Source organism: Pongo abelii, chromosome 23 (genome assembly GCF_028885655.2).
Source record: "Pongo abelii isolate AG06213 chromosome 23, NHGRI_mPonAbe1-v2.0_pri, whole genome shotgun sequence".
Lineage (NCBI taxonomy): Eukaryota > Metazoa > Chordata > Mammalia > Primates > Hominidae > Pongo > Pongo abelii.
Window position 1 is genome coordinate 37,164,436 of NC_085929.1, and position 27,891 is coordinate 37,192,326.

General features: G+C 45.5%; 1 protein-coding gene across 10 annotated transcripts in view; it reads left to right on the forward strand.

The window, feature by feature from the left end:
- OSBP2 (oxysterol binding protein 2) overlaps positions 1 to 27,891 on the forward strand; it is a 238,736-nt gene that overhangs the window by 53,906 nt on the left and 156,939 nt on the right. For all 10 annotated transcript variants that reach the window (XM_063722721.1, XM_063722719.1, XM_063722720.1 and 7 more), the window contains 1 exon segment: positions 16,506 to 16,714. In XM_063722721.1, coding sequence (XP_063578791.1) covers positions 16,506 to 16,714 — 209 coding nt within the window.

The following is a 27,891-nucleotide window of genomic DNA, read 5'->3' on the forward strand; positions in this document are numbered from 1 at the left end:
AGTTTGTTCACTCACTGAAGGACATTTTGGTTGCATGCATATTTTGGCAGTTATGAATAAAGCTGCTATAAACACCCATTTGCAGGGTTTTGTGTGGACCTAACACATCTTGCTATGAGCGGGGCAGGGACGAGACAGTCCAGGTCCGTGTCTCATGGAACTTTTGCTTTAGCTTGTGAGCTGTGCATGACAGACAATGACAAAGTAAACCAAAATATTATTTCTGGACAGATACCCCAGTGTGCTCCATGGAAAGAGCCCTGTGCTGGTGGCAAAGAAACCAAATTATAAGCCGGGCGCAGTGGCTCACACCTGTAATCCCAGCACTTTGGGAGGCCGAGGCGGGTGGATCACAAGGTCAGGAGATCAAGACCATCCTGGCTAACATGGTGAAACCCCCTCTCTACTAAAAATACAAAAAAAATTATCCGGGCATGGTGGCAGGCGCCTGTAGTCCCAGCTACTTGGGTGGCTGAGGCAGGAGAATGGCGTGAACCCAGGAGGGGGATCTTGCAGTGAGCTGAGATCGTGCCACTGCACTGCAGCCTGGGTGACAGAGCAAGACTCTGTCTCAAAAAAAAAAAAAAAAAAAAAAAAAGAAACCAACTTATAGGCCGGGTGCAGTGGCTCAGGCCTGTAATCCCAGCACTTTGGGCGGCCAAGGCAGGCAGATCTCTTGAGGCCAGGAGTTCAACACCAGCCTGGCCAACATGGTGAAACCCTGTCTCTACTAAAAATATAAAAATTAGCCAGGCATGGTGGCATGCACCTGTAATCCCAGCTACTACTCGGGAGGCTGAAGCATGAGAATCACTTGGACCCGGGAGGCAGAGGTTGTAGTGAGTCAAGATCACACCACTGCAGTTCAGCCTGGGAGACAGAGTGAGACTCTTCAGCCTCCTCCACCAAAAAAAAAAAAAAAAAAAAAAAAAAATACACACACACAAAAAACAAATTATAGTTCTGCCTTTGGTATTCACCAGTTCTACGGACCAGGGCAAGTGATTTGTCCTTTCCTGATCTCCTCCCCTTTCCTAGCTGTGAAATGGGGCTAATTCCCTCCAACAAGTACCTGACATATGGAATATACTTGATCAATATTTGCTAAATGAATCAATGTCTGCTTTTCTAATTTATGGCTCTTGTGAGGGTCAAAAGAGTCTTTTTTTTTTTTTTTTTTTTTTTTTTTTTCTGAGACAAAATCTCACTCTGTCACCCAGGCTGAGTGCAGTGGTGCAATTTTAGCTCACTGCAACCTCTGCCTCCCAGGTTCAAATGATTCTCATGCCTCAGCCTCCCAAGTAGCTGGGATTACAGGTGTGCACCACCATGCCTGGCTGATTTTTGTATTTTTAGTAGAGATGGGGTTTTGCCATGTTGCCTAGGCTGATCTCAAACTCCTGGCCTCAAGTGATCCGCCCACCTCAGCCTCTCAAAGTGCTGGGATTACAGGCATGAGCCCCCCGGCCAAAACCGTCATGTTCGCGATAGGCTCCCATAGAAGGTGAAGTGCTACATAGATGAAAGTTGTATTGATAGGAATGTTGTGCTTCATAAATTACTCTCATCCTATGTTTGTGTAAAAATGTAGAGATGTCATTTACAATAGCAAAACTTGGAACCAACCCAAATGCCCATCAATGATAGACTGGATAAAGAAAATGTGGCACATATACACCATGGAATACTATGCAGCCATAGAAAAGAATGAGTTCATGTCCTTTGCAGGGACCTGGATGAAGCTGGAAGCCATCATTCTCAGCATTCTAACACAGGGACAGAAAACTAAACATCACATATTCTCACTCATAAGTGGGAGTTGAACAGTGAGAACACATGGACACGGGGAGGGGAACATCACACACTGGGGTCTGTCAGAGGGTGGGGGCAAGGGGAGGGAGAGCATTAGGACAAATACCTAATGCATGTGGGGCTTGAGACCTAGATGACAGGTTGATAGGTGCAGCAGACCACCATGGCACATGTATACCTGTGTAACAAACCTGCACGTTCCACACATGTATCCCAGAACTTAAAGTAAAATAATAAATAATAAATAAATAAATGTAGTGATGTGACGTTCAGTGATGCGAGAATGGCTTCCAGGCCTCCTTTTTAATTGTTATTTTTAAAATTACATTAGAAGTGTCCTTGTAGTAGCATTTATTTAACATTTCTCGAGGGAAACTTTAAATTGCAAAGAATCAGGCCAGTAGGAAAATGAAACAATGTCAGGTCTCAGAGTGACAGCCTCATCTCCGAAAGTGAGCACTGCATAAGTAGAGGCTTCTGTTTGATGGGCAGCGGCTGACATTTGTGATGTTGAGCATTGTCTGAGTGGCACCGTCTGACTAACTTTAATGGCTTTTGAGAGTATAAGTGAACCTGGGCGACAAAAGTCCATGCAGCCCAATTGGTAAGACATGGAAGGTGCTGGGAGTAGGTAGGTGGGCCTGGCTCTGGTGGCTCAGTGTCCTGTGGGGCCCCAGCCTATGCATGTGGAACGGGGAGGTAACATCCCTGCTTTTCCATCACATCTTAAATGGCTGTCCATGTGAGACATTGCTAAGGTAAGTCCTCAGGATGTGGTAGTTAGGATGTACAAGCTGAGCTTCCTTCCTTCCACCTACCCAGGAGGCTCCTAAGAGTTTCCCCTTGACCTGAGAGGTAGAAGAACTGAAAACAGCTTTTCCTCCTGTCTGTGTCTCTTAAACACTGCCCTTCCTGCCCTCTGACATGCCTTCTGTGGCCAGTGTCCAAGTACACCAGCAGGTTTTTAGTCAAAAACCACAGAAAACCAAACCTGGATATTTTAAGCAAAAAAGCTCATATATATGCAGAAGGGATCTTGGGTAGCTCACAGAATCTCTGGAAAGACAGGAAAATATAGCTCTCAGAGAAGAGGTGAGAACAAGGGAGGCTGGACAGCGAGCTCTGTGGACAAAGTCATGCCACAGAACCACCCCAGAGAGGACACTGATACCTGGGCACTGCATGTTGATGCCACCTGGGCACTGCTGCCTCTGCTGCCCCTAAGAACCAGTCATTGTTGCTGCTATCATTGCCAGGAAATAATTCTCATTCCTGTTTTTTTAAAAATAAATTTTAACCGAAGTTTAATATGTGTAGAGAAAAGTAGACAAATAAGTGTATAGCTCAGTGAATGTTCATAAAATGAACACCCTGAATAACCACTACCCCGATGAAGAAATAAAGGATGACCACCCTGGGTCGGGCGCAGTGGCTCATGGCTCACACCTGTAATCCCAGCACTTTGGGAGGCCGAGGCGGATGGATCACAAGGTCAAGAGATCAAGACCATCCTGGCCAACATGGTGAAACCCTGTCTCTACTAAAAATACAAAAATTAGCTGGGTGTGGTGGCGTGTGCCTGTAGTCCCAGCTACTCGGGAGGCTGAAGCAGGAGAATCACTTGAACCCAGGAGACGAGGTTGCCATGAGCCGAGATCACGCCACTGTACTTCAGCCTGGTGACAGAGAGAGACTCTGTCTCAAAGAAAAAAAAAAGGTCCAGGCACGGTGGCTCATGCCTGTAATCCCAGCACTTTGAGAGGCTGAGGCGGGTGGATCACGAGGTCAGGAGATAGAGACCGTCCTGGCTAACACAGTGAAACCCCATCTCTACTAAAAATACAAAAAAATTAGCCACATGTGGTGGCGGGTGCCTGTGGTCCCAGCTACTCGGGAGGCTGAGGCAGGAGAATGGTGTGAACCCAGGAGGCGGAGCTTGCAGTGAGCCAAGATTGTGCCACTGCACTCCAGCCTGGGCAACAGAGCAAGACTCCGTCTCAAAAAAAAAAAAATACAAAAATTAGCTGGGCGCAGTAGTGCACAGATGTTTTTGCTCAACATTATATTTGTGAGATTTTTCCAGGTTTTTTTGTTTGTTCGTTTTTTGTTTTTGTAGAGACAGGGTCTAGCTGTGTCACCTAGGCTAGAGTACAGTGGTACCATCATAGCTCACTGTAGCCTCAAACTCCTGGGCTCAAAAGATCCTTCTGCCTTAGACTCCCAAGTAGCTGGGTCTACAGGCACATGTCAACATGCCTGGCTAACTTTTTCTTATTTTTATAGAGACAGGTTTTGCTTTGTTACCCAGGCTGGTCTCGAACATCTAGCTTCAAGCAATCCTCCTGCCATGGTCTCCCAAAGTGTTGGGATTATAGGTGTGAGCCACTGCCTCTTCCAGGTTCTTATATGTAACTAACTCATTTGTTTTAATTGCTGTATTATATTCCACCATTTGGAAGAACCACAAAATGGATAAACCACCATTTGTCGTATGGACCTGCAAGTTGTTTTCAGATTTTGGCTTTTAGGAATAATGTTGTGAACATTTTGGCACCTGCCTTCTGGTAAGCATATGTACACATTTCTAATGCCGAAATCCACAGGAGTAAAATTGCTTAATCATGAGACACATATACATTCACTGATAACTGATGAGGTTGAGTGCTTTTTCATATGTTTATCAGCCATTTGGGTATCTTCCTTTGTGAAGTGCCTACTCAAGTTTTTTACCCATTTTAAATTGGTTCATTTCCTAGTATAAAGGTTCCCCAAAAAATTAAAAATAGAACTACCGTATGATCTAGGAATCCTACTTTTGGAAATTTATCCAAAAGAACCGAAATTAGGATCTCAAAGATACTAGCACTGCCATGTTCATTGCAGCGTTATTCACAGTACCCACCTAAATGTCCATCGTTGGATGGATGGATCTAAAATTATTGGCCAGGCACAGTGGCTCACGCCTGTAAACCCAGCACTTTGGGAGGCCAAGGTGGGAGGATCACCTGGGGTCAGGAATTTCAGACCAGCCTGGCCATCATAATGAAACCCCGTCTCTACTAAAAATACAAACATTAGCTGGGCATATTGGTGGGTACCTGTAATCCCAGCTACTCGGGAGGCTGAGGCAGGAGAATCATTTGAACCCAGGAGGCAGAGATTGCTGTGAGCCAAGATTGTGCCATTGCACTCCAGCCTGGGTGACAGAGAGAGACTCCATCTCAAAAAAAAAAAAAAAAAAATATATATATATATATATATATGTGTGTGTGTGTATATATGTATACACAACGGGGAGATAGCCTTAAAAAGGTAGGAAATCGGCTGGTCATGGTGGCTAATGCCTGTAATCCCAGTACTTTGAGAGGCCGAGGCAGGCAGATCACAAGGTCAGGAGTTTGAGACCAGCCTGGCAAACATAGTGAAACCCTGTCTCTACTAAAAATACAAAAATTAGCCAGGCTCTTGTGGACTTCAGCTCTTGTGGACCTCAACACCTTGATTATGGGCTTCTAGCCTCCAGAAGTGTGAGATAATAAATTTCTGGGTTTTTTTGTTTTTTGGGTTTTTTTTTTTTTGAGATGGAGTCTCCCTCTGTCACCCAGGCTGGAGTAAAGTGGCACAATCTCGCTCGGCTCACTGCAACCTCTGCCTCCCAGGTTCAAGCGATTCTCATGTCTCAGCCTTCCAAGTAGCTGGGACTACAGGCGTGTGCCACCATGCCCGACTAATTTTTGTATTTTTAGTAGAGACGGAATTTCACCATGTTTCCCAGGCTAGTCTCAAACTCCTGACTTCAAGTGATTTGACCATCTCGGCCCCCCAAAGTCCTGGGATTACAGGCGCGAGCCACCACACCCAGCCTGGAGTTTGCTTTTAAAGCCACTTTTTATAAAGTATAAAAGTATAACATACATGCAGAAAAACTGGTCGATTACGAGGATGTAGCTAGTGAATTTTCATGGAGTGAGCACCTCCCTTATTTTGAATTTATTTCCCTCCACTTATTGTTAACAAACAGTGGCTTGTCATTTACAGGCGTGTGTCCTTCCCAAGCTAGACCACTGAGGCCAGAAAGATATGTCTTATTTATTTTTGTATCTACTCCCTCCCCAGTTTCTAGCACAGTTCCTTTATATAGTAGCCCACAGGAAGTGCTTGCTGAATTAGAATGCAGAAGGTTGGATGGGAATTTCACAGTGAATCAGGGTCACCTTGAGCTTGCGTTGAATGGAAGTTCCATATAAGGCTAAGTACTTTGCTCCAGAGTGGTAGCTTTTGGTCTTTCTGTGCGTCTGGATTCAGATTCGCTGCCCTGTCAAAATATATATATATATATATTTTTTTTTTAATGGACATTTTTGGGGAAGGGCTTCTGGAAAACATAGCCCAAGGCAGGGATTAAAGAGCTAATGCTGGCCGGGCGCGGTGCCTCACGCCTATAATCCCAGCACTTTGGGTGGCCGAGGTGGGCGGATCACGAGGTCAGGAGATCGAGACCATCCTGACTAACACTGTGAAACCCTGTCTCGACTAAAGATACAAAAAATTAGCCGGGCATGGTGGCGGGCGCCTATAGTCCCAACTACTCGGGAGGCTGAGGCAGGAGAATTGCTTGAACCTGGGAGGTGGAGGTTGCAGTGAGCCGAGATCATGCCATTGCACTCCAACCTGGGCGACAGAGTGAGACTCAGTCTCAAATAAATACATAAATAAATGAAAAGTAAAGAGCTGACACTTTGGGAGGTGCAATCCCAGGGCAGTGAAGGAGCAATGGCAAGTGGCAGAGGAGAGATCAAAGTGACCACCCAGTTCGTTCTCTTGCTGGATGAGACTTCACAGCGAGCTACAGAGACACGGTGGGTCGCTCAGCAAGCATGCTTGCCTGGCACATGGACTTTTCCAGAACATACGCAAGAAGAAAATACACCTCAGAGCCATCTGTGGAGGGAAGAGTGGAGGGAGATTGATCTGACCTGTTCTTTTCGTATCCTATTTTCCACTGTGGCATTTCATGCAAGCCCAGAAGTGGAGGGACAGCATGACCTGGATGAGGCATCATCGAGAGAGACAAAGAAGGAGGTGGTCGAGGGAATCTGAGAAGGCGCACAAGGTTTGTGTCCAATACAGTCCACACCTTGCGCTACTCAGGTCTGCTCGTGCCCTCCCATGATATCAGCTCTCCTACTTCAATGTGGGAATCTCCGTTTTCCTTGGAGAACAAAAACATCCTCATCCCTTCCCTGAGCAGGAAGGTACAAGTCCCATCAGTGACAGAAGCCATTTCCTGGTGCTGGCGCACTGGGGTTACCAGGAAGAATAAAGCAAGAAGGTTGTGAAACAAGGTCATCTGCTGCTGCCGTGGCCGGTCCTGATGTGCTCATTGTTACTCATCATTTCCCTCCTGTACTACCCACCCTAGACCCTCTCCACTCTCTGCCAGCACTCTGGCTGGTCTGTGATGTTTGTGCTGAGGGGTCTGCATGTGTTGTTGGCCTTGCTCATCATCAGCCATTACCAATCATGGAAGTGTTAAGAGATACCGGGGCTAGGCACAGTGGCTCATGCCTGTAATCCCAGCACTTTGGGAGGCCAAGGTGGGCGGATCACCTGAGGTCAGGGGTTCAAGACCAGCCTCACTAACATGGTGAAACCCCATCTCTACTAAAAATAAAAAAATTAGCCAGGCGTGGTGACGGGCGCCTATAGTCCCAGCTACTCAGGAGGCTGAGACAGGAGAATCACTTGAACCTGGGAGGTGGAGGTTGCAGGAAGCTGAGATAGCACCATTGCACTCCAGCCTGGGCGACAAGAGTGAAACTCCGTCTCAAAAAAAAAAAAATAAATAAATAAATAAATATGAGAGCTATCCCAAGGAGTCCTCTGGGTTTTATTCCAGACGTTCTCTTCCCATTTCCAAATGGGCCACTCACCTAATTTCATGGCAATTAGGATCAGTGACCCCTGGCAGTAGAGTCACTCCCCTCTTTGTTGGTCACTGGCATGAGGAGCCATAGGTGGCCAAGTGGTTGTGGCAGTGTCCAGATCAGTGGAATCCTTGTTTCACATTCCTCCCTTACCCCAGGACTAGATCCTCTAACCCAGCTGATCCCAAGTGTGTGAGGATGGGAAGCACACACCTTGCAAAGGGCAACCATGCGTGATGGTGAGCAGGGCCACTTCTGGACCTGTCTGCTGTAGCTGTGGGGGACATGGCACCAGATATCAGTTGTCAGCTCAAGGCATCCTGGAGGACAGAGGCTCAAACCTGAGGGGCATTTCTCCCTCGGTGTCCCCGCTAAGCCAGTAGGCCATTCCATTGTTTTGTCAGGCTCGCTGCCCCCTAGTGCAGCTGGGTTCCTGTGATTCCAGTGAATTTATGGCCAGGAGTCATTGGCACAGCTGCTAGGCTGAAATGGGCCACTTTGTATAAGGCTGTGTTGAATGGAAGTCCAGGCCAGCACACGAGGCATTCAGTAACTTTGGACCATGGTGCTACTGGAGGCACTGCAGGCAGGGAAGGCAACCTCATTACCAAAAAGCGCTTCCTTTTCCTGAAGGATAAATTGTGTATCCCTCCAAGGTGGAAGGGGTCTGATATAGTTAGTGGCTGTCTGGCTCTTCCCAAGGATGGGCCATATCAAGGAGGGTTCCGTGTTGGTCTCTACTGCTGGTAGATCGGACGCTCAGTGGAGCCACGAGATGAGCCTTGGTGCTGGGGAGGCAAAAGAGAAAGGAAAGCAAGGGGAGGATGCAAAGTAACATGAGGCTTCAAGGCCTGGCCACCGCTTTGCAGCAAACTGTAAGGCTCACAGAGTCCACTCATGTTCTCTGGGCTCATGGACTTCTCTGGAAGGTTTGCAAAGATACCTTGGAGAGATCTGCAGGGGGGATAAATGAAGAGCATTTCCTGGCCTGGTTCCCATCCACTTCCCATTTCCCACTGCTCATTGTTTAACCTGTGAGTCACTAACCCTTCCATACTGTGGGTTGCAAAAATCCAGCTTCTTGGTGACCACTCAGGAAGCTAGACTGCATACTCTCAGATGCAGTACTACTCCCAAGCCCAAAAATGCAGGGGCGACTTGGCTTAAATGGAGGAGAGAGACAGGGGACGGAGGAGGTGCACCATTCTGAGTTGGTATACAAGGTTTGGGTCCAATACAACTATGTTAGTCACTAACCATAGATGGTCTCCATGGCCTAAAAAGCAATGCATTAACTATTACAGGCTCCCAAGTTCTGATTGCTGGAATCCTTGACACAGGTGAGAGTGTGACTGGGGTCATTGCGAGTATTATTTTGTTGAGAATCGGTGTAGTTAACTTAGTGGGATGTTGGTTGTGGCGAATTCTCTTGCAGTTAAATCGTACTGCAGAGGTTTAGTATTTTGTTTGTATTTGTTCTAAATATATCAGATATCCAAGTAATGCCTCAAAAGATGTCTCCTTAAAAATGGCAGAAGATACATTATCATTTTTTTTTTTTTTTTGAGACAGAGTCTAGCTCTGTCACCCTGGCTAGAGTGCAGTGGCACGATCTCTGCTCACTGCAACCATCACCTCTTAGGTTCAAATGATTCTCCTCCCTCAGCCTCCTGAGTAGCTGGGATTACAGACGTGCACCACCATGCCTGTTTAATTTTTGTATTTTTAGTAGAGACGGGGTTTCACCATGTTGGCCAGGCTGGTCTCAAACTCCTGGCCTCAAGTGATCTGCCCACCTCAGTGCTGGGATTATAGGCGTGAGCCATCATGCCCGGCCACATTATCATGTATTTTGGATATGAGCCCTGATAAAATTGGGAGGCCTTAGGACATGGCTGGTAGTGAGGCCACTGAAGCTGCTTAGGGCTCAGTGAGACTAGATGGTTCTGGAATATTGCACACCTCCATAGCCTCTTGGGGCAGAGGAGTTACCACTGCAGCTTGCAGGGCCCAGGTCCATAGTGTACTGTGGGCAGGGCTTTAACTTTGCCACCGTCTGGACTATTGGACTTCTCTGGAAGGTTAACCTTCATAGAGAGGGTTACCTCAGCCAGGACTCACAATGGGAGAAACAAAATCATTTATTTACAACATGAGCAGGTGCACTACTCCCAAACAACAATCTGAATTTTAGGATATGTCCCTAAATTTTAGACCCTTTCAGGACTGAGTTTGAAGCCATTGAAAAATTTTTAAAACTGAATAAAAAGGATAAAAATAATACCTTGGCTACAGGTTAAAAATGGATTGAACATAAAGTATCTAAATGAAAGAGAAGAGCAGAGCTAAATTCTAAGACTAGCAAATGTATCAGATCTTGATAATTTTAAAGGTTGTTAGCCCCCACATTTATATATTTCACTATGTAATTCCTTCCAAATAATATAGAAAGATAAAACCGAAAAGTTAAAGTAAGAGGCTGGGTGTGGTTGGTGGCTCACGCCTGTAATCCTAGCACTTTGGAAGGCCAAGGTGGGAGTATAACTTGAGCTCAGGAGTTCGAAACCAGCCTAGGCAACATAGTGAGACCTTGTCTCTACCAAAACCAAAAAAAATTAGCTGGCATGGTGGCACATGCCTATGGTCCCAGTTACTTGGGAGGCTGAGACAGGAGGATTGTTTGAGCGCAGGAGTTCAAAGCTGCAGAGAGCTATGATTGCACCATTGCACTCCAGCCTGGGCAACAGAGTGAGACTCTATTTCAAAAATAAAATAAAATAAAATAAAGTAAAATAAAATAAAATAAAACCCTTAATAAAAAGTAACACTAACTAGAATGAGTAAAGGATCAATTTAGATTTGGATGCTGGGTGACTAGAAAAACTAATCTGCTATATTTTCATTTTCTGAAGTGCTTATGTTACTTATTCATATCTACCTGCTCTTGTTTCATTTTTATCGACTTCTATTTCGTTAAATTGTTTCTTCTTTTTTTTTTCTTCTCTTTTCTCTCTTTTTTTTTTTTTTTTTTTTCTTTTTGAGTCAGGGTCTTAACTCTGTCACCCAGGCTGGAATGCCTGGCTAATTTTTGTGGTTTCTGTAAAAGACAGGGTTTCACCATGTTGCCGAGACTGGTCTTGAGCTCTTGGCCTCAAGTGATCTCCCACTTCAGCCTCCCAAAGTGCTGGAATTACAGGCGTGAGCCACTGCTCCCCAGCCTGTCTCTCCTTTTACTGATGTTATTCCTTTATCTTTGAGAATCCTAAACCTGTTTACATTAAATACTTTTCACATTGTTATGGCTGAAGCGATTCTTCTTCTTCTTTTTTTTTTTTTCTTTTAGAGACAGAGTCTCATCTCGCTCTGTTGACCAGGCTGGAGTGCAGTGGCACGATCTCGGCTCACTGCAACCTCCGTCTCCCAAGTTCAAGCAATTCTTGTGCTTCAGCCTCCCGAGTAGCAGGACTACAGGTGTGCACCACCATGCCCAGCTAATTTTTGGTATTTTTAAAAATTAATTATTTATTTATTTATTTTAAGTCAGAGTCTCGCTCTGTTGCCCAGACTGGAGTGTGGTGGCATGATCTCCGCTCACTGCAACCTCTGCCTCCCAGTTTCAAGTGATTTTCATGCCTCAGCCTCCCGAGTAGCTGGAATTACAGCTACATACCACCATGCCCAGCTAATTTTTGTATTTTTAGTGGAGATGGGGTTTCACCATGTTGTTCAGGCTGGTCTGAACTCCTGACCTCAAGAGATCCGCCCACCTCGGCCTCCCAAAGTGCTGGAATTACAGGTGTGAGCCACCATCCCTGGCCTGAAGTGATTCATCTTCTAAGCATTGACTTCATTGGCTTCTTTATTAGCATTGATTTTCTTCACAGGTTTTGAATTTTGGTTTTTAGGCTCATCTCGACTGGGAGGTCTTCCCTCCCTCCCTCAGCCTCACCCACTCTTCTTTGTCTAGTGATTTTTAAAATGCCTTTACTTAGTCCCCTGGAGAGTCCCGTCTAGAACCAGATCCTATGATGGGGGCTTGGGACTTCTGCCCTTGAGTGACATTGGGAATATCTCCGATCTAATCTCTGACCCTAGAGGCAGATGAGTTCAGGTTCTGGCTACAAGACTTTGCTATCAGCTGTGACCCTGGGAAGGTGATAGCAGCATTAAATTGTTAAAATTTTGAAATAACTTAGATTTACAGAAAAGTTAGAAAAATAGTGCAGGCAGTTCCTATATACTCTTCGCTTAGCTCCCCTTAGTGTTAACATCTTACCTCACCAAAGTACAATTCTCAAAACTAGAAAAGTAACGTCATTATAATACTATTAACTAAACTCCAAACATTATTCAAATTCCATTAGTCTTTTTTTTTCTATTTTATAATTCAGTCCAAGATTCTGTATTGCATTTAGTGATTTTTCTGTGTCCATAATTTCATCTACTTTTATTAAGGAATATCTGTCCTCTCTCCCCCATTTATTTAGTTAATGGGTTATAATCTGGTATGATCACTGCTGGGTAACTTCTAGTCCAGCCCTGATTTCATGCAGTGGCCTGGCTGCCATCTCCCACCCTGCGCAAGTCACTTTGATTCTCCATCTTTCCACAGGAACTTCTGGAACTCTTTTTATTTTTGAGACAGAGTCTTGGTCTATTGCCCAGGCTGGAGTGCAATGGTGCAATCTCGGCTCACTGCACCCTCCACCTCCTGGATTCAAGTGATTCTCCTGCCTCAGCCTCCTGAGTGGCTGGGATTACAGGCATGCATCATCACACCCGGCTAATTTTTCTATTATTAGTAGAGATGGGATTTCACAATGTTGGCCAGGCTTGTCTCGAACTCCTGACTTCAGGTGATCCTGCGGCCTCGGCCTCCCAAAGTGCTGGGATTACAGGCATGAGCCACTGCATCTGGCCTTTTTTTTTTTTTTTTAAAGATAGAGTCTTACTCTGTCACCCAGGTTGGAATGCAGTGGCATGATTACGGCTCACTGCAACCTCTACTTCCTGGGCCTAAGCAATCCTCTCACCTCAGCTCCTGAGTAGCTGGGACTACAGGCGCACACCACCTCACCTGACTAATTTAAAAAAAATTTTTTTTATAGAAATGGGGGTCTTCCTATGTTGCCCAGGCTGGTCTTGAACTCCTGGCCTTAAGTGATCCTCCCACCTTGGCCTCCTAAATTGCTGAGATTACAGGTGTGAGCCACCACACTCAGCCTAACTTTAAGAACTCTTGACCATCTCTGTTTCTTTCCTGATTTTAGGCCCACAATGTTCACTGTCTTAGTTTTAGGATGAGACTCTAAATCTTTTTTTTTTTTTTTTTTTTTTGAGATGGAGTCTCGCTCTGTTGCCCAGGCTGGAGTGCCATGGCACGATCTCGGTTCACCACAACCTCCGCCTCCAGGATTCAAGCGATTCTCCTGCCTCAGCCTCCTGAGTAGCTGGGACTACAGGCATGCAACCACCATGTCCGGCTAATTTTTGTATTTTTAGTAGAGACGGGGTTTCACTATGTTGGCCAGGCTGGTCTCAAACTCCTGACCTCGTGATCCACCCGCCTCGGCCTCCCAAAGTGCTGGGATTACAGGCGTGAGCCACCATGCACGACTGAGACTCTAAATCCTTAATGTAGCCTACAAGGTACTGAATTTAGTCCCTGCCTGATTTTCTTTTCCTTTTTTTTCTTTTTTTCAACTCCAGAAATATGCTTACCCACCTGCCTGATTTTTTTGCCTCATTTTTCTCTCATTTGCTCTCTTGTTGTCGGCACTCTGGCCAAAGGACCTTTCTTTCTATTCCTTGGAAGCTGAGAACTGCTCCTCACCTGGTGGTCTTTGCCCCTGCTGCTCTCTCTGTCCAGAACACTGCCCAGCCCCCTCTTATTTCTGAGCTAAGCCATAATGTCATTTTTGATGAGTCACTACACTTACACCTGAACAATTTCTAGCCTAAAATGTCCTTAAATCTAAAAGTGTCAGGCTTCCAACAGGCATGCCCAGCTTCGCCAGTTTTCTAAATTAGAGTGACTGTCCTTCGAACAAAAGGTACCAGCAGCTAAGAGTTGGGCTTTCCTTCAGCTACACGTCATCTTCTCTAAGGAATGTGCCCAAAGCACAAGGGAATTGGAAAAGACAATCGCTGTTCAAAAAAAGACAAATGTCTTCTTTTTTTTTCTTTGAGACGGAGTTTCGCTCTTGTTGCCCAGGCTGGAGTGCAATGGCGCGATCTTGGCTCATTGCAACCTCCGCCTCCCGGGTTCAAGTGATTCTCCTGCCTCAGCCTTCCGAGTAGCTGGGACTACAGGCACCCGCCACCACACCCGGCTAATTTTTGTATTTTTCAGTAGAGACGGCGTTTCACCATGTTAGCCAGGCTGGTCACAATCTCCTGACCTCAAGTGATCCACCGGCCTCCTCCTCCCAAAGTGCTGGGATTACAGGCTTGAGCCACCGCGCCCAGCTGACAAATGTCTGATTGAGTGTCGAGTCGTTTGACTTTAGAACTGATAGAAGAATAAAAAAAATGACAGATGATGAACAGCCAGGGAAAATAAATGAGCATTAAAAGGTAGCAGAAAATTACGAAATGAGCTCCTACCACTGGCAGTATTAAATGCTGGCCAATCACTCTTCCTTTTCTAATGCCTTTCATGGGAAAAGATTTATTATGTCGCAGGGATTCTGAATTTCCTTCAAGTGTCTAAGGAGTGAGTTAGATCAAGTCATGATAGTTGGATCTCCGTTTTCCGACATTGATTGTAATTGGAAATGGCATACACTTTAGTCACCTACCCTCCCCTTATTTTGATACCATTAGCTCCATCATCTTATAAGCCCCTTGTCATGAGGTTGCACTGTGTTTGCCCAGCCAATGCCTTCAACTAATCCATGTAGAGCCAGAGAATGGGGCATCCTTGCTCTGTAGATCTCATGATAGAACGAAAGGACAGCATCGGGGAGACACTGGCCGCAGGTGCCTCCCAGCAGGAGATGCCTCTACGTCTGCCCTCTCAGGCTCTGGGCCTCCAATTTCAGTTTTAGTGGCAGGATCCCAACCTGCTCCAACTTGGTAGTTCTTTTGTTTGTTTGTTTTGAGACGGAGTCTCGCTCTGTCACCCAGGTTGGAGTGCAGTGGCACCATTTTGGCTCATTGCAACCTCCGCCTCCTGGGTTCAAGTGATTCTCCTGCCCCAGCCTCCCAAGTAGCTGGGACTACAGGTGCACGCTACCATGCCCAGCTAATTTTTGTATTTTTGTAAACGCCCAAGGGATTCACCTTGCCCGCTGCCTAGACAGAGCCGATTCATCAAGACAGGGGAATTGCAATAGAGAAAGAGTAATTCACACAGAGTCTGCTGTGCGGGAGATGGGAGTTTTATTATTATTCAAATCAGTCTCCCTGAGCATTCGGGGAGCAGAGTTTTTGTTTTGTTTTGTTTTGTTTGTTTGTGTTTGAGACAGAGTCTCACTCTGTAGCCCAGGCTGGAGTGCAGTGGTGCGATCTTGGCTCACTGCAACCTCTGCCTCCCTGGTCCTGGTTTAAGCGATTCTCCTGCCTCAGCCTCCCGAGTAGCTGGGATTACAGGCAAGAGCCACCATGCCCAGCTAATTTTTGTATTTTTAGTAGAGACGGGATTTCACCATGTTGGCCAGCTGGTCTTGAACTCCTGACCTCGGGTGATCTGCCCATCTCGGCCTCCCAAAGTGCTGGGATTAAAGATGTGAGCCACTGTGCCTGGCCAAGGGGAGCAGAGTTTTTAAGGATAACTTGGTGGGTGGTGGGGGAACCAGTAAGCCAGGAGTGCTAATTGGTCAGGGATGAAATTATAGGGAATTGAAGCTGTCTTCTTGTACTGAGTCAGTTCCTAGGTGGGGGCCACAAGATCAGATGAGCCAGTTTATCGATGTGGGTGGTGCCAGCTGATCCATCAAGTGCAGGGTTTGCAAAATATCTCAAGCACTGCTCTTAGGAGCAGTTTAGGGAGGGTCAGAATCTTATAGCCTGCAAATGCATGACTCCTAAACCATAATTTCTAATCCTGTGGCTAATATTACTCTAGTCCCCAGGCAAGAAGGAGGTCTGCTTCAGGAAAGGGCTGTTCCCATCTTTGTTTAAACTATAAACTACAAATTAAGTTTCTTTCAAAGTTAATTCAGCCTATGCCCAGGAATGAACAAAGACAGCTTGGAGGTTAGAAGCAAGATAGAGTCAGTTAAGTTAGATCTCTTTCACTCTCAGTCATAATTTTGCAAAGGCAGTTTCATTTTTAGTAGAGACAGGGTTTCACCATGTTAGCTCATGACCTCAAGTGATCCACCCTCCTCTGTCTCCCAAAGTGCTGGGATTGCAGGTGTGAGCCACCGCGCATGGCCCCAACTCCGTGGTTCTAAGACTTAAAGGAAAGAGTTTAGCATAGAGTCCGAAGGCTGATCTGTCTTGAGAGACCCTGGGCAGTCATTCTGCTATTTCCTGGTGTCTGCAAGGCTTTAGACCACACCAGACACTCCTTGCACACGTGGCACCAATGCAGGCTCCTGTCCCTCTGCCATTCCCCACAGAGAGCAGTCGTGGCCTTAGAGTCCCCCTCAACCAAGCCACGACCCAGCAGTTCCAATAGGCATCATCTCGCAACTTTGACTCCAGGGCCTCTCCCAGCTCTGAGGGTCTGAGATTCCGAGGATTTGCCTGGAGGGTTTCTTTAGTCTGGAGCCATTGAGACTAGGAGCCTCACCCCATTCCTTCTCTTACATCCTACAGAAATCAGGGTGAAATGGCCCACACGTGCCGTGGAACCATCAACCTGTCCACCGCGCACATTGACACGGAGGACTCTTGTGGTATCTTGCTGACCAGTGGGGCCAGGAGCTACCACCTCAAGGCCAGCTCAGAGGTGGACCGGCAGCAGTGGATCACCGCCCTGGAGCTGGCCAAGGCCAAGGCTGTCCGCGTGATGAACACTCATTCAGGTAGTGAGCACTTGGGACAGCGGGTGTGTATATGGTGGTGTCATGAGTCTGGAGGAAGTGGGAATTGCAAGCGGCTGGTGGGCAGTGGTGGTCAGGAGACCCAGGCCAGCCTGGATCAATCTGGAAGGTCAAGGTGCGTGCATGTTCTGTGCATCGTCAGCAGTGAGAGGCTCAGCCATTCTGTCTGGCGAGCAGTTCTTGGCATGGAAATGTTTTTGGTGGGCAAGAGCTGTGTGTGCCTTTCTTTGGGCTAGTCAGGACTTCAGCAGACCCTTCAGATGCTGCAGTGGGTCAGGTCCAGAAGCAGCAGTCAGTCTGTGCCTCAAGCCAGCCTTTTCCCCAGGTTCCCCCATTGTGGAGAGTGAAACAATTTAGCCAGAGCTACTGTCTTTGCCTATTAGGGAGGCCAGCTCAGATGTCCTGAGCAAGACATTTTGTTTCTTACTTTAATAAATTTATTTTATTTTTTGAGACAGAGTCTCACTGTGTCGCCCAGGCTGGAGTACAGTGGCATGATCTCGGCTCACTGCAACCTCTGCTTTCCGTGTTCAAGCAATTATCCTGCCTTAACCTCCCAAGTAGCTGGGATTATAGGCACACACCACCATGCCCAGCTAATTTTTGTATTTTTAATACAGACAGGGTTTCATCATGTTGGCCAGGCTGGTCTCAAACTCCTGACCTCAGGTGATATGCCCGCTTCGGCCTCCCAAAGTGCTGGGATTACAGGCGTGAGCCACCACGCCCGGCCAATAAATTTATTTTTTAAATATGTAATGTTCGGCCGGGCGTGGTGGCACATGCCTGTAATCCCAGCACTTTGGGAGGCTGCGACAGGTGGATCACGAGGTCAGGAGTTTGAGACCAGCCTAGCCAACATGGTGAAACCCTGTCTCTACTAAAGATACAAAAAATTAGCTGGGCGTGGTGGTGCGTGCCTGTAATCTCAGCTACTCAGGAGGCTGGGGCAGGAGAATCACTTGAACCCAGGAGGCGGAGGTTGCAGTGAGCCAAGATTGCACCAGGGCGAGACTCTATCTCAAAACAAAAGTAATATTTTAACATGACTCATAAACCAGCAGCTTCTAAAGCCTACACAGTGAGGTCTTGTCTTTGACTCCTGGTTCCCAGTCACCCACCCCATTCTCCTACCCAGAGGCAACCAGAGATACTTGTATCTTTACATGTATATTCAAATAGGTACTTATTTCAAAATAACTGCATTCACCGCCTTCTTTATTTTCCATTTAGCAATATGTCTTGGAAATTTTCCCTGTCAATATGTAAAAAGCCTCCTCCTTGTTCTTACGACAATGTAGTATTTCATTGTATGAGTGGACCATAGTTTATTTAACCTATAGCTTGTTGATGAGCATTTGGATTGTTTTCCTGATTTTGTTGTGACGTACTGTGCTGCCATGAGTAACCTTGCAAGTACTTCATTTCATGCACATGTGAATATAAATGAAATTTATGTTCCAGGAAGCCGGCTTGCTGGGTCAATGGGCGCGTACATTTGTAATTCTTCACTGTATTGTCAAACTGCCTTCCACAGGGGTTGTGCCATGGAATGTTAACAGGAGTGTGTGAGGACACACACCTCCCGCAGCCCTGCCTGCCCAGAGCTACAGTAAATGTTTCTGATGGTTGAAAACTGTGTCTACACATGCAACTGTGATCCTTCTGAAGTCATTAGCGGAATGGTGTATTCCACAGACCTATGTGTTTTTCTGGGGAAGCAGGGCTCCAGGTGAGAAGGGGGCACAGCCCCTGCTCTCCCGGACTATCTTGGAGACTGGGTGGGGAGACGGTGAGTCCTGTGGAAGGAGTTCCGGCATTCAGCAGGATGGGAGCTAGTGATGTTGGTCCTTATGCTCCATCCCTGTCTCCCATGTTGGGTTCTGTCTCCCAGCTCTAGGGTCTTGGTGAGTATTAAAGGGCACTGAAACCAGTCTGGCTTTCTCTTTTGTCTACTCATTTGGAGCATGGCTCACCTGCTTGGTGACTGTTCTCCCTGAGGTCAGCACTCATGTAGCTCTCGTGTGTCAGCAATGATGCTGAGCTTGACGGGGGTCCCCTGGGTACCACTCCATCACCCAGTGAAGGAGGCAGGTGGGACCATCTCAGACATGGGCTGTGTTGGGACCCCCAGAAGGACCCGTGGTCTCCGTTTGTATGCCTGTGGGAAGCCACTGTGGCAACATCTGTGGCTGGTGGCACAGCTGGGCTCAGGTCACTGACACTGGCCAAGTGAGGATGCTAACTAGAGATCTAGCTTCCTCTCCCTGGTTTTGCTTTTCTAAGTATAAATAAGTAAATAAATGATAAATTGCTTTATTTTTTCGGAACTTCTTGAAAATAATGCAGCAGGTGGCAGTCATGGGATTAGTCATCCGGGAGCAGTTTTCCTATGACAGCCAGTGCGAGGGGTTTCTTTTGCAGTTGGCGGGGTGGGGGCGGTGAGGGCGGGGAGCAGGGAAGTGCTTGTTAACTCAGCTGGGCAGTGCTAGAGACTGCTAGCCCAGACTTCATCTAGGGGAGAAGGGGACCCCTGAGGGAGTAACCTTAGGCTCAGCTTCCTTCACTGTATGAGATGCAGCACAAGTGCCCAGAGGGCAGCCTTCTGGGCAAGGGCACAGGACAGAGACAAATGTCCAGGTATCACTCAAGGTAGGATTCTTCTCCTGTTGGCTTTTTGAAGCATGAATGAACCATGTATGTGAAGGAAAAGCCTTCAGACGGCTACTCTGTGTTTATGGAAAGATTGGAACCACCTGATTGTGTCTTGGAAAATAGCCCTTTTGATGGCCTTCTGTTAAAGGCAAGGTCCTCATCTCTGAGCTCTCAGGCTGATGTCAGAGAGTTGTGGTTTGTAACTTTTTGCCTATCTTGGAGTCAGCTTGGGGCAGCCTTGAATGAGAGAAGATGGCCTAATGTCACTCTCCTTGGGCCTGGCTGATGGTGGCCAGCTGGGTCAAGGACACAGATAGCACTTGAGGCAGGCCACTGTGGGTTATCCCGGGGCCTGTTTTCTTCTCCTGAACTGAGAACCCTGTCTCATCCTGCTGGAAGCCTACTTCCTACTTCTACTTATCTCTTGAAATCACCTGCTACTCCCCAGCTCTTTTGCCATGCCCTAATCCAAGTAAAATCCCCTCCTACCTGGATGTCTATCAGGAGTTCGAGACCACCCTGGCCAACATGGTGAAACCCCATCTCTGCTAAAAATACAAAAATTAGCCGGGTGTGGTGGTGCATGCCTGTAGTCCCAGCTACTCGGGAGGCTGAGGCAGGAGAATCGCTTGAACCCGGGAGGCAGAGGTTGCCGTGAGCCGAGATCACGCCACTGCACTCCAGCCTGGGCAACAGAGTGAGACTCTGTCTCAAAACAAACAAACAAACAAAAAAATAAACTCTTAGGTGGTATAAACCAACTAGACTCAGCAGACATATACAAAACACTCCACTCAACAACAGCAGATTATAATTTCTTTTCAAGTACACATGGAACATTTTTCAAGATAGACCATACGTTAGGCCACAAAACAAGTCTCAATAAATTTAAAAAAGATTGAGATTATATGAAGTATCTTTTCTGACCACAGTGGAATGAAGGTAGGAATCAATAACAGAGGTAACACTAGAAAATGCAGAAATACACGGAAGTTAAACAACATACTCTTAAACGAGTGGATCAAAGATGAAATCACAAGGGAAATTCGAAAATACTTTGAGATAAATGAAAACAAGAACACAATATACCAAAATTTTGGAATGCGCAAAAGCAGTGCTCAGAGAGAAATGTATAGCTCTATCTATTCCTCATTTATGTGCCAGAAAAAATACAAAAAAAAAATTATAGCTCTAAAAGTATATGTTAAAAAAGAAGGAAAATGAATCTCAAATGAAAAACCAAACTTTATACCCAAAGGAAGTAGGTAAATAACAAACTAAACTCAAAGCTAGCAGAGGGAAGGAAACAATAAAGATTAAAGTTGGGCTGGGCGTGGTGGCTCACGCCTGTAATCCCAGCACTTTGGGAGGCCAAGGTGGGTGGATCACCTGAGGTCAGGAGTTTGAGACCAGCCTGGCCAACATGCTTAAACCCCATTTCTACTAAAAAAATTTAAAAATTAAATTAGCCAGACGTGGTAGCAGGCGCCTGTAATCCCAGCTACTCGGGAGGCTGAGGCAGGAGAATCACTTGAACTGGGGAGGCAGAGGTTGCAGCGAGCTGAGATCATGCCACTGTGCTCCAGCCTGGGCAACAGAAGGAGACTCTGTCTCAAAAAACAAAACAAAACAAAACAAAATTAGAGTTAGAGTAAATGAAATAGAGAATAGAAAAACCAATAGAGAGAATGAATGAAAGCAAAAGTTAGTTCTTTGAAAAGACTGACGTAATTGGTAAGCCTTTAGCTAGACTAAGAAAAAAAGAGAAGACTCGAATTACTGAAATGAGAAATGAAAGTGGGAACATTACTAATGACCTTACAGAAATGAAAAGGGTTATAAGAACAGGATGAAAAGGGTTATAATGAACAGTTTATGCCAACAAATTAGATGACCTGGATGCAAATGGACAAACTCTTAGAAACACTCAAATTACAAAAACTGAGTAAAGAAGAAATAAAATATCTTAACAGACCTACAATGAAGAGGTCTTTGAATCTGTATTCAGAGATCTTGAAACTAAGGAAAGTCCAAGACCAGATGGCTTAATTGGGTGAATTCTACCAAACATTTAAAGAACTTGCAAGGCTGGGCCTGATGGGTCACGTCTGTAATTCCAGCACTTTGGGAGGCCTAGGAGGGAGGATCAACTGAGCCCAGGAGTTTAACACTAACCTGGGCAACATAGTGAGACCCTTTCTTTACAAAAATTTGAAAAATGAAAACTAGCCAGGCATGATAGCACATGCCTGTAGTCCCAGATACTTGGGAGCCTGAGGTGGGAGGATTGCTTGACCCCCAGAGGTTGAGGCTGCAGTGAGCCATGATTTCACCACCGTACTTCAGCCTGAGCAGTGGAGTGAGACCCTGTCTCAAAAAAAAAAAAAAAATTATACCAATTCTTCTTAAATTTTTTCCAAAAAATTGAAGAGGATGAAACACTTTTTTTTTTTTTTGAGATGGAGTTTCGCTCTTGTTACCTAAACTGGAGTGCAGTGGTACAATCTCGGCTTATTGCAACCTTCGTCTCCCAGGTTCAAGTGATTCTCCTGTCTCAGCCTCCTGAGTAGCTGGGATTACAGGCAACTACCACCACACCCGGCTAATTTTTTGTATTTTTAGTAGAAACGGAGTTTCACCATGTTAGCCAGGCTGGTCTTGAACTCCTGACCTCAGATGATCCGCCCGCCTTGGCCTCCCAAAGTGCTGGGATTACAGGCACGAGCCACCGCGCCCGGCTTGAGGATGAAACACTTAATAACTTATTTTATGAGGCCAGCCCTGATACCTAAGCCACACAAAGACATCACAAGAAAAGAAAAGTATAAACCATTATCCTTTATGAATATAGCTGCAAAATCCCTCAACAAAATACTGGCAAACAAAATCCATTAGCATATTTAAAGGATTATACACCATGACCAAGTGGTACTTACCCCAGGAGTGGAAGGGTAGTTCAACAACAACCAAAAAACCATCAATGTAGTACACCAATTTGATTGAAGGTGAAAAAAGCCACATGTAGCCCTCTCAACTGTTACAGAAAAAAGATCTGACAAATATTCAACACGCTTTCATGATGAACACACTCAGCAAGCTAGGAATAGAAGGCAACTTCAGCAACACGATAAAGGGCATTTATGAAAAACCCACAGCTAACATCATATTGATGACAAAAGAATGAAAATTTCCTCCCTAAGATCAGGAACAAGTCAAGGATGCCCAGTTCCCCAAAGCTATTTAACATTGTACTGGAAGTTGTAGACAGAACAATTAGACAAGAAAAATAAACAAAAGGGAAATTTGGAATGGAAAAAGTAAAACTTTCTCTATTGGCACACATATGATCCTATGTACAGAAAAACTCAAAGAACCTACAAAAAAACTATTAGAGTTAATTAATGAATTCAGCAAAGGTGCAGGGTTTTCTATATACTTGTATTCTACATAGTTGTAAATAATAACCCAAAAAGGAAATGAAGAAAACAGTTTCATTTAAATAGCATCAAGGGTCGGGTGCAGTGGTCATGCCTGTAATCCTAGCACTTTGGGAGGCTGAGGTGGGCAGATTGCCTGAGCTCAGGAGTTCTAGGCCTGCCTGGGCAACACAGTGAAACCCCCTCTCTACTAAAATACAAAAAATTAGCCAGGCATGGCAGCATGCGCCTGTAATTCCAGCTACTCTAGAGGCTGAGGCAGGAGAATTGCTTGAACCTGGGAGGCAGAGGTTGCAGTGAGCTGAGATCACACCACTGCACTCCAGCCTGGGTGACAGAGCAAGACTCTGTCTCCAAAAATAAAAAAATAATTAAAAAAAAATAAATAAATAAATAGCATCAAAATTTAAAATACCTAGGAATCAATTTAACTAAGGAAGTGAAAAGGAAACTGAAACTAAAACATATTGGTGAAAAAAAAAAAAAGAAGAGCTTTATAAATGGAAAGACATTCCATGTTCATGGATTGAAAGACATAATATTATTAACATGGTGAACTGCCCAGGCAATCTGTAGAATCAATGTGATCCCTATCAAAATCCAATGACCCTTTTTGCAGAGATGGAAACGTTTATTCTAAAATTCATATGGAATTAATTTCAGAGAACTCCCAAATTGTCAAAGCAGTCTTGAAAAAGAACAGAGTTGGAAGACTCTTTCCACTTTTGAAACTTGCTAAGAGCTATAGTAGTCAAGACAGTGTGGTACTTGCATAAGGACAGACGTACAGATCAATGGAATAGAATTGAGAGTCCAGAAATAAACCCATACATCTCTAACCAATGGATTTTCAGCAAGAGTACCAAGATCATTTAATAGGGAAAGGATAGTCTCTTCAGCAAATGGTACAGAAATGATTGGATATCCACATACAAAATAATGAGGTTGGACCCCCCAACGCCCACCACCATATACAAAAATTAACTCAAAATCTGTTAGGCATGGTGGCTCACACCTGAAATCCCAGCACTTTGGAAGGCTAAGGCAGGTGGATAACCTGAGGTCAGAAGTTTGAGACCAGCCTGGCCTACATGGTGAAACCCCATCTCTACTAAATACACAAAAATTAGTCGGGCGTGGTGGTGCACACCTATAGTCCCAGCTACTCAGGAGGCAGAGGCAGGAGAATTGCTTGAACCTGGGAGGCGGAGGTTGCAGTGAGCCAAGATTATGCCACTGCACTCCAGCCTGGATGACAGAGCGAGACACCATCTAAAAAAATAAAAATAAAAATAAATAAAAAAAAAGAACTCAAAATGAATCAAGGACCTAAATATAAGAGTTAAACCAACAAAACTCTTAGGAAGAGAAAACAGGAGTAAATTTTCAAGACCTTGGATTTGACAATAAGTTTTTATTTTTATTTATTTGTTTATTTATTTAAGACAGGGTCTCACTCTGTCAACCAGGCTGGAGTGCAGTGGTGAGATATCAGCTCTCTGCAACCTTCACCTCTCAGGCTCAAGTGATTCTCCTGCCTCAGCCTCCCGAGTGTCTGGGACCACAGGAACGAGCCACCAGGCCAGCTAATTTTTGTATTTTTAATAGAGACAGGGTTTTGCCACATTGGCCAGGCTGGTCTCAAATTCCTGAGCTCAAGTGATCCGCCCGCCTCGACCTCCCAAAGTGCTGGGACTACAGACGTGCGCCACCGCACTCGGCCAGCAATAAGTTTTTAGATATGACACTAAAAGCAAAAGCAACTAAGAAAAAAGATAGATAAATTGGACTTCATCAAAATTTAAAAATTTTGTGCATCAAAGGACATTATCAAGAAAAGGAAAATATAGCTCACAGAATGGGAGAAAGTATCTGCAAATCATATATTTGATAAAGATTTAGCATCCAGAATATATAAAGAACTCTTACAACTCAACAACTAAAAGAAAAATTACCTATTTAAAAAAATGAGCAGGCTAGGCGCGGTGGCTCACACCTGTAATCCCAGCACTTTGGGAGGATGAGGTGGGTGGATCACTTGAAGTCAGGAGTTCAAGACCAGCCTGACCAACATGGTGAAACCCCGTCTCTACCAAAAATGCAAAAATTAGCTGGGTGTGGTGGTAGGTGCCTGTAATCCCAGCTACTTGGAAGGCTGAGGCAGGAGAATCGCTTGAACCTGGGAGGCAGAGGTTGCAGTGAGCCAAAATCACACCACTGCACTCCAGCCTAGGCAACAGAGCAAGACTCGGTCTCAAAATAACAATAAAATAAAATAGTGGACAAATGGCTGGGTGTGGTGGCTCATGCCTATAATCCTAGCACTTTGGGAGGCTGAACTCAGCGGATCACTTGAGCTCAGGAGTTTGAGACCAGCCTGGGCAACATGGCAAAACCTCATCTCTACATAAAAACCAACCAACCAAACAACAACCAAAAAATAGCCAGTATGGTAGCACACACCTGTAGTCCCAGCTACTCAGGAAGCTGAGGTGGGAGGATGGCTTGAGCCCAGGAGGCAGAGGTTGCACCCAGAGGCTGAGATTGTGCCACTGCACTCCAGCCTGGGTGACAGAGCTAGACCCTGTCTCCTAAAAAAAAAAAAAAAAAAAAGGCAAAGTACTTGAATAGACATGTCTCCAAAGAAGCTAACAAATCCATGAAAAGAGAATCAACATTATTAGTCATTGAGGAAATGCAAATCCAGAACAACACTTCACACCCATTAGGATGGCAAATAACAACATCAAAAAAGAAAAATCACAAATGTTGGCAAGAAAGTGGAGATATTGGAACCCATATACATTGCTGGTGGAAATGTAAAATGATGCAGCCACTATGGAAAATAGTTTGGCATTTTCTCAATAAGTTAAATAGAATTGCCCCTGTGGCCCAGCAATTCCGCTTCTGGGTCTATACCCAAAATAATTGAAATCAGGTGCTCAAACAAGAACTTATACATGAACAATCATAGCAGCACTATTCACAATAGCCAAAAGGTGCAAAGAACCCACATGTCCATTAATGGGTGAATGCATAAAGAAAATGTGGTATATCCATACAATAGAGTGTTATTCAGTCATGAAAAGGAATGAAGCACTGACACATGCTACAACATGGATGAACCTTGACAACATTATGGTAAGTGAAAAAAGCCAGACACAGAACACCACATATTGTGTGATTCCATTTATACAAAATATCCAGAACAGGTAAATCCATAGTGATAGAAAGCAGACTAGTGGTTTGTAGGAACTAGGGGGAGATGGGAAGTGACAGCTAAATGGGTACGGGGTTTCTTTTTTGGGGTGATGAAAATATTATGTAACTAGACAGAGGTGGTGGTTGCACATTATGAATGTACTAAATATCACTTTAAAATGGGCCAGACATGGTGGCACACGCCTGTAATTCCAACACTTTGGGAGGCTGAGGCAAGAGGATTGCTTGAGCCCAGAAGTTTGAGGTAGCACTGAACCGCATTCGTGCCACTGTACTCCAGCCTGGGTAACAGAGCGATGCCTTGTCCCCAAAAATAATAATAATAAAAATAAAATGATTCAAATGGTAAACGTTATGTATGTCTACATCCACACACACATATAAAATTATCTTAAGTGGCTTGCTAGTGGTCGTTGGGTAAAATCCAAGCTCTTCCTCACATTGGCGGTGCGGTAAGGCCCCGTGTGATCAGGCCCCTGCTGGCAGCCTCCTTTCCTCCTCTTCCCTCCCCCACCCACTGGGCTCAGCTCTGCTTCAGGGCCTTTGTACTTCCTGGTCTCTCTGCCTAGAACACATCTGACTGGTGTCCCATCTTCGGAGCTCAGCCTAATGTCACCTCGAAGTACTTTAAGCTGTTCCTCTCTCTTGAGACATCTCCATTATAGCACCCTGGATATTTTCTTCACTGCCATCTGCAGTTATTTTTATTTTTATTTATTTATATTTTGAGATGGAGTCTTGCTCTGTCACCCAGGCTGGAGTGCAGTGGTATGATCTTGGCTCACTGCAACCTCCATCTCCTGGGTTCAAGTGATTCTCCTGCCTCAGTCTGTAGCTGGGATTACAGGCACCCGCCACCAGGCCCAGCTAATTTTTGTATTTTTAGTAGAAGCAGGGTTTTACCATGTTGGCCAGGCTGGTCTCAAACTCCTGACCTCAAATGATCCACTCACCCCTGCCTCCCAAAGTTCTGGGATTATAGCCATGAGCCACCACACCCAGCCTATTTTTATTTATTTATTTATTTTAAGATGGAGTCCACTCTGTCACCCAGGCTGGAGTGCAGTGGCGCGATCTTGGCTCACTGCATGCAGCCTCCGCCTCCTGAGGCTGGTCTTGAACTCCTGACCTCAGGTGATCTGCCCGCCTCAGCCTCCCAAAGTGCTGGGATTACAGGTGTGAGCCACTGCGCCCAGCCTAAACTAAAAAACTTCTAAGACCCCCGAACCATTTAAATTGTTTATTGTTCATCCCCTCAATAGAACCTAAGTTCCTTGAGGGCAGAGAGAGCCTGTATGTCTTGTTTTCATGGTGACCTCAGGGCCAGACACTAAGTTTGTTACTGGGATTGGTGCCCAGCAAGGATCTGTTGTGGGGCCAGTGTGCCGCGACACCCTTGGCAGCACCAGCAGTGTCCTTGCAGAAGACTGTGGTGTTGCAGTTCCTTTCTACCTGTTGTCACCAGAAAAGGCGTCTGGTCCCAGATCCCAAGAGAGGGTTCTTGAATCTGTCGCAGGAAAGAAATCAAGGCGAGTCACAGAGTGCAGTTAAGATCACTTATTAGAGACTACTCAATTACAGAGTAGGGCATCCTCAGAAAGCAAAAGGAGCAATGCGCTACCAGGTTGTTAAGAATTGTGTATTTAGGCCAGACATGGTGGCTCATGCCTGTAATCCCAGCACTTTGGGAGGCCAAGGCAGGTGGATCACCTTAGGTCAGGAGTTCGAGATCAGCCTGGCCAACACGGTGAAACCCCATCTGTAATAAAAATACAAAAATTAGCTGGGCATAGTGGTGTGCGCCTGTAATCCCAGCTAGTTGGGAGGCTGAGGCAGGAGAATCGC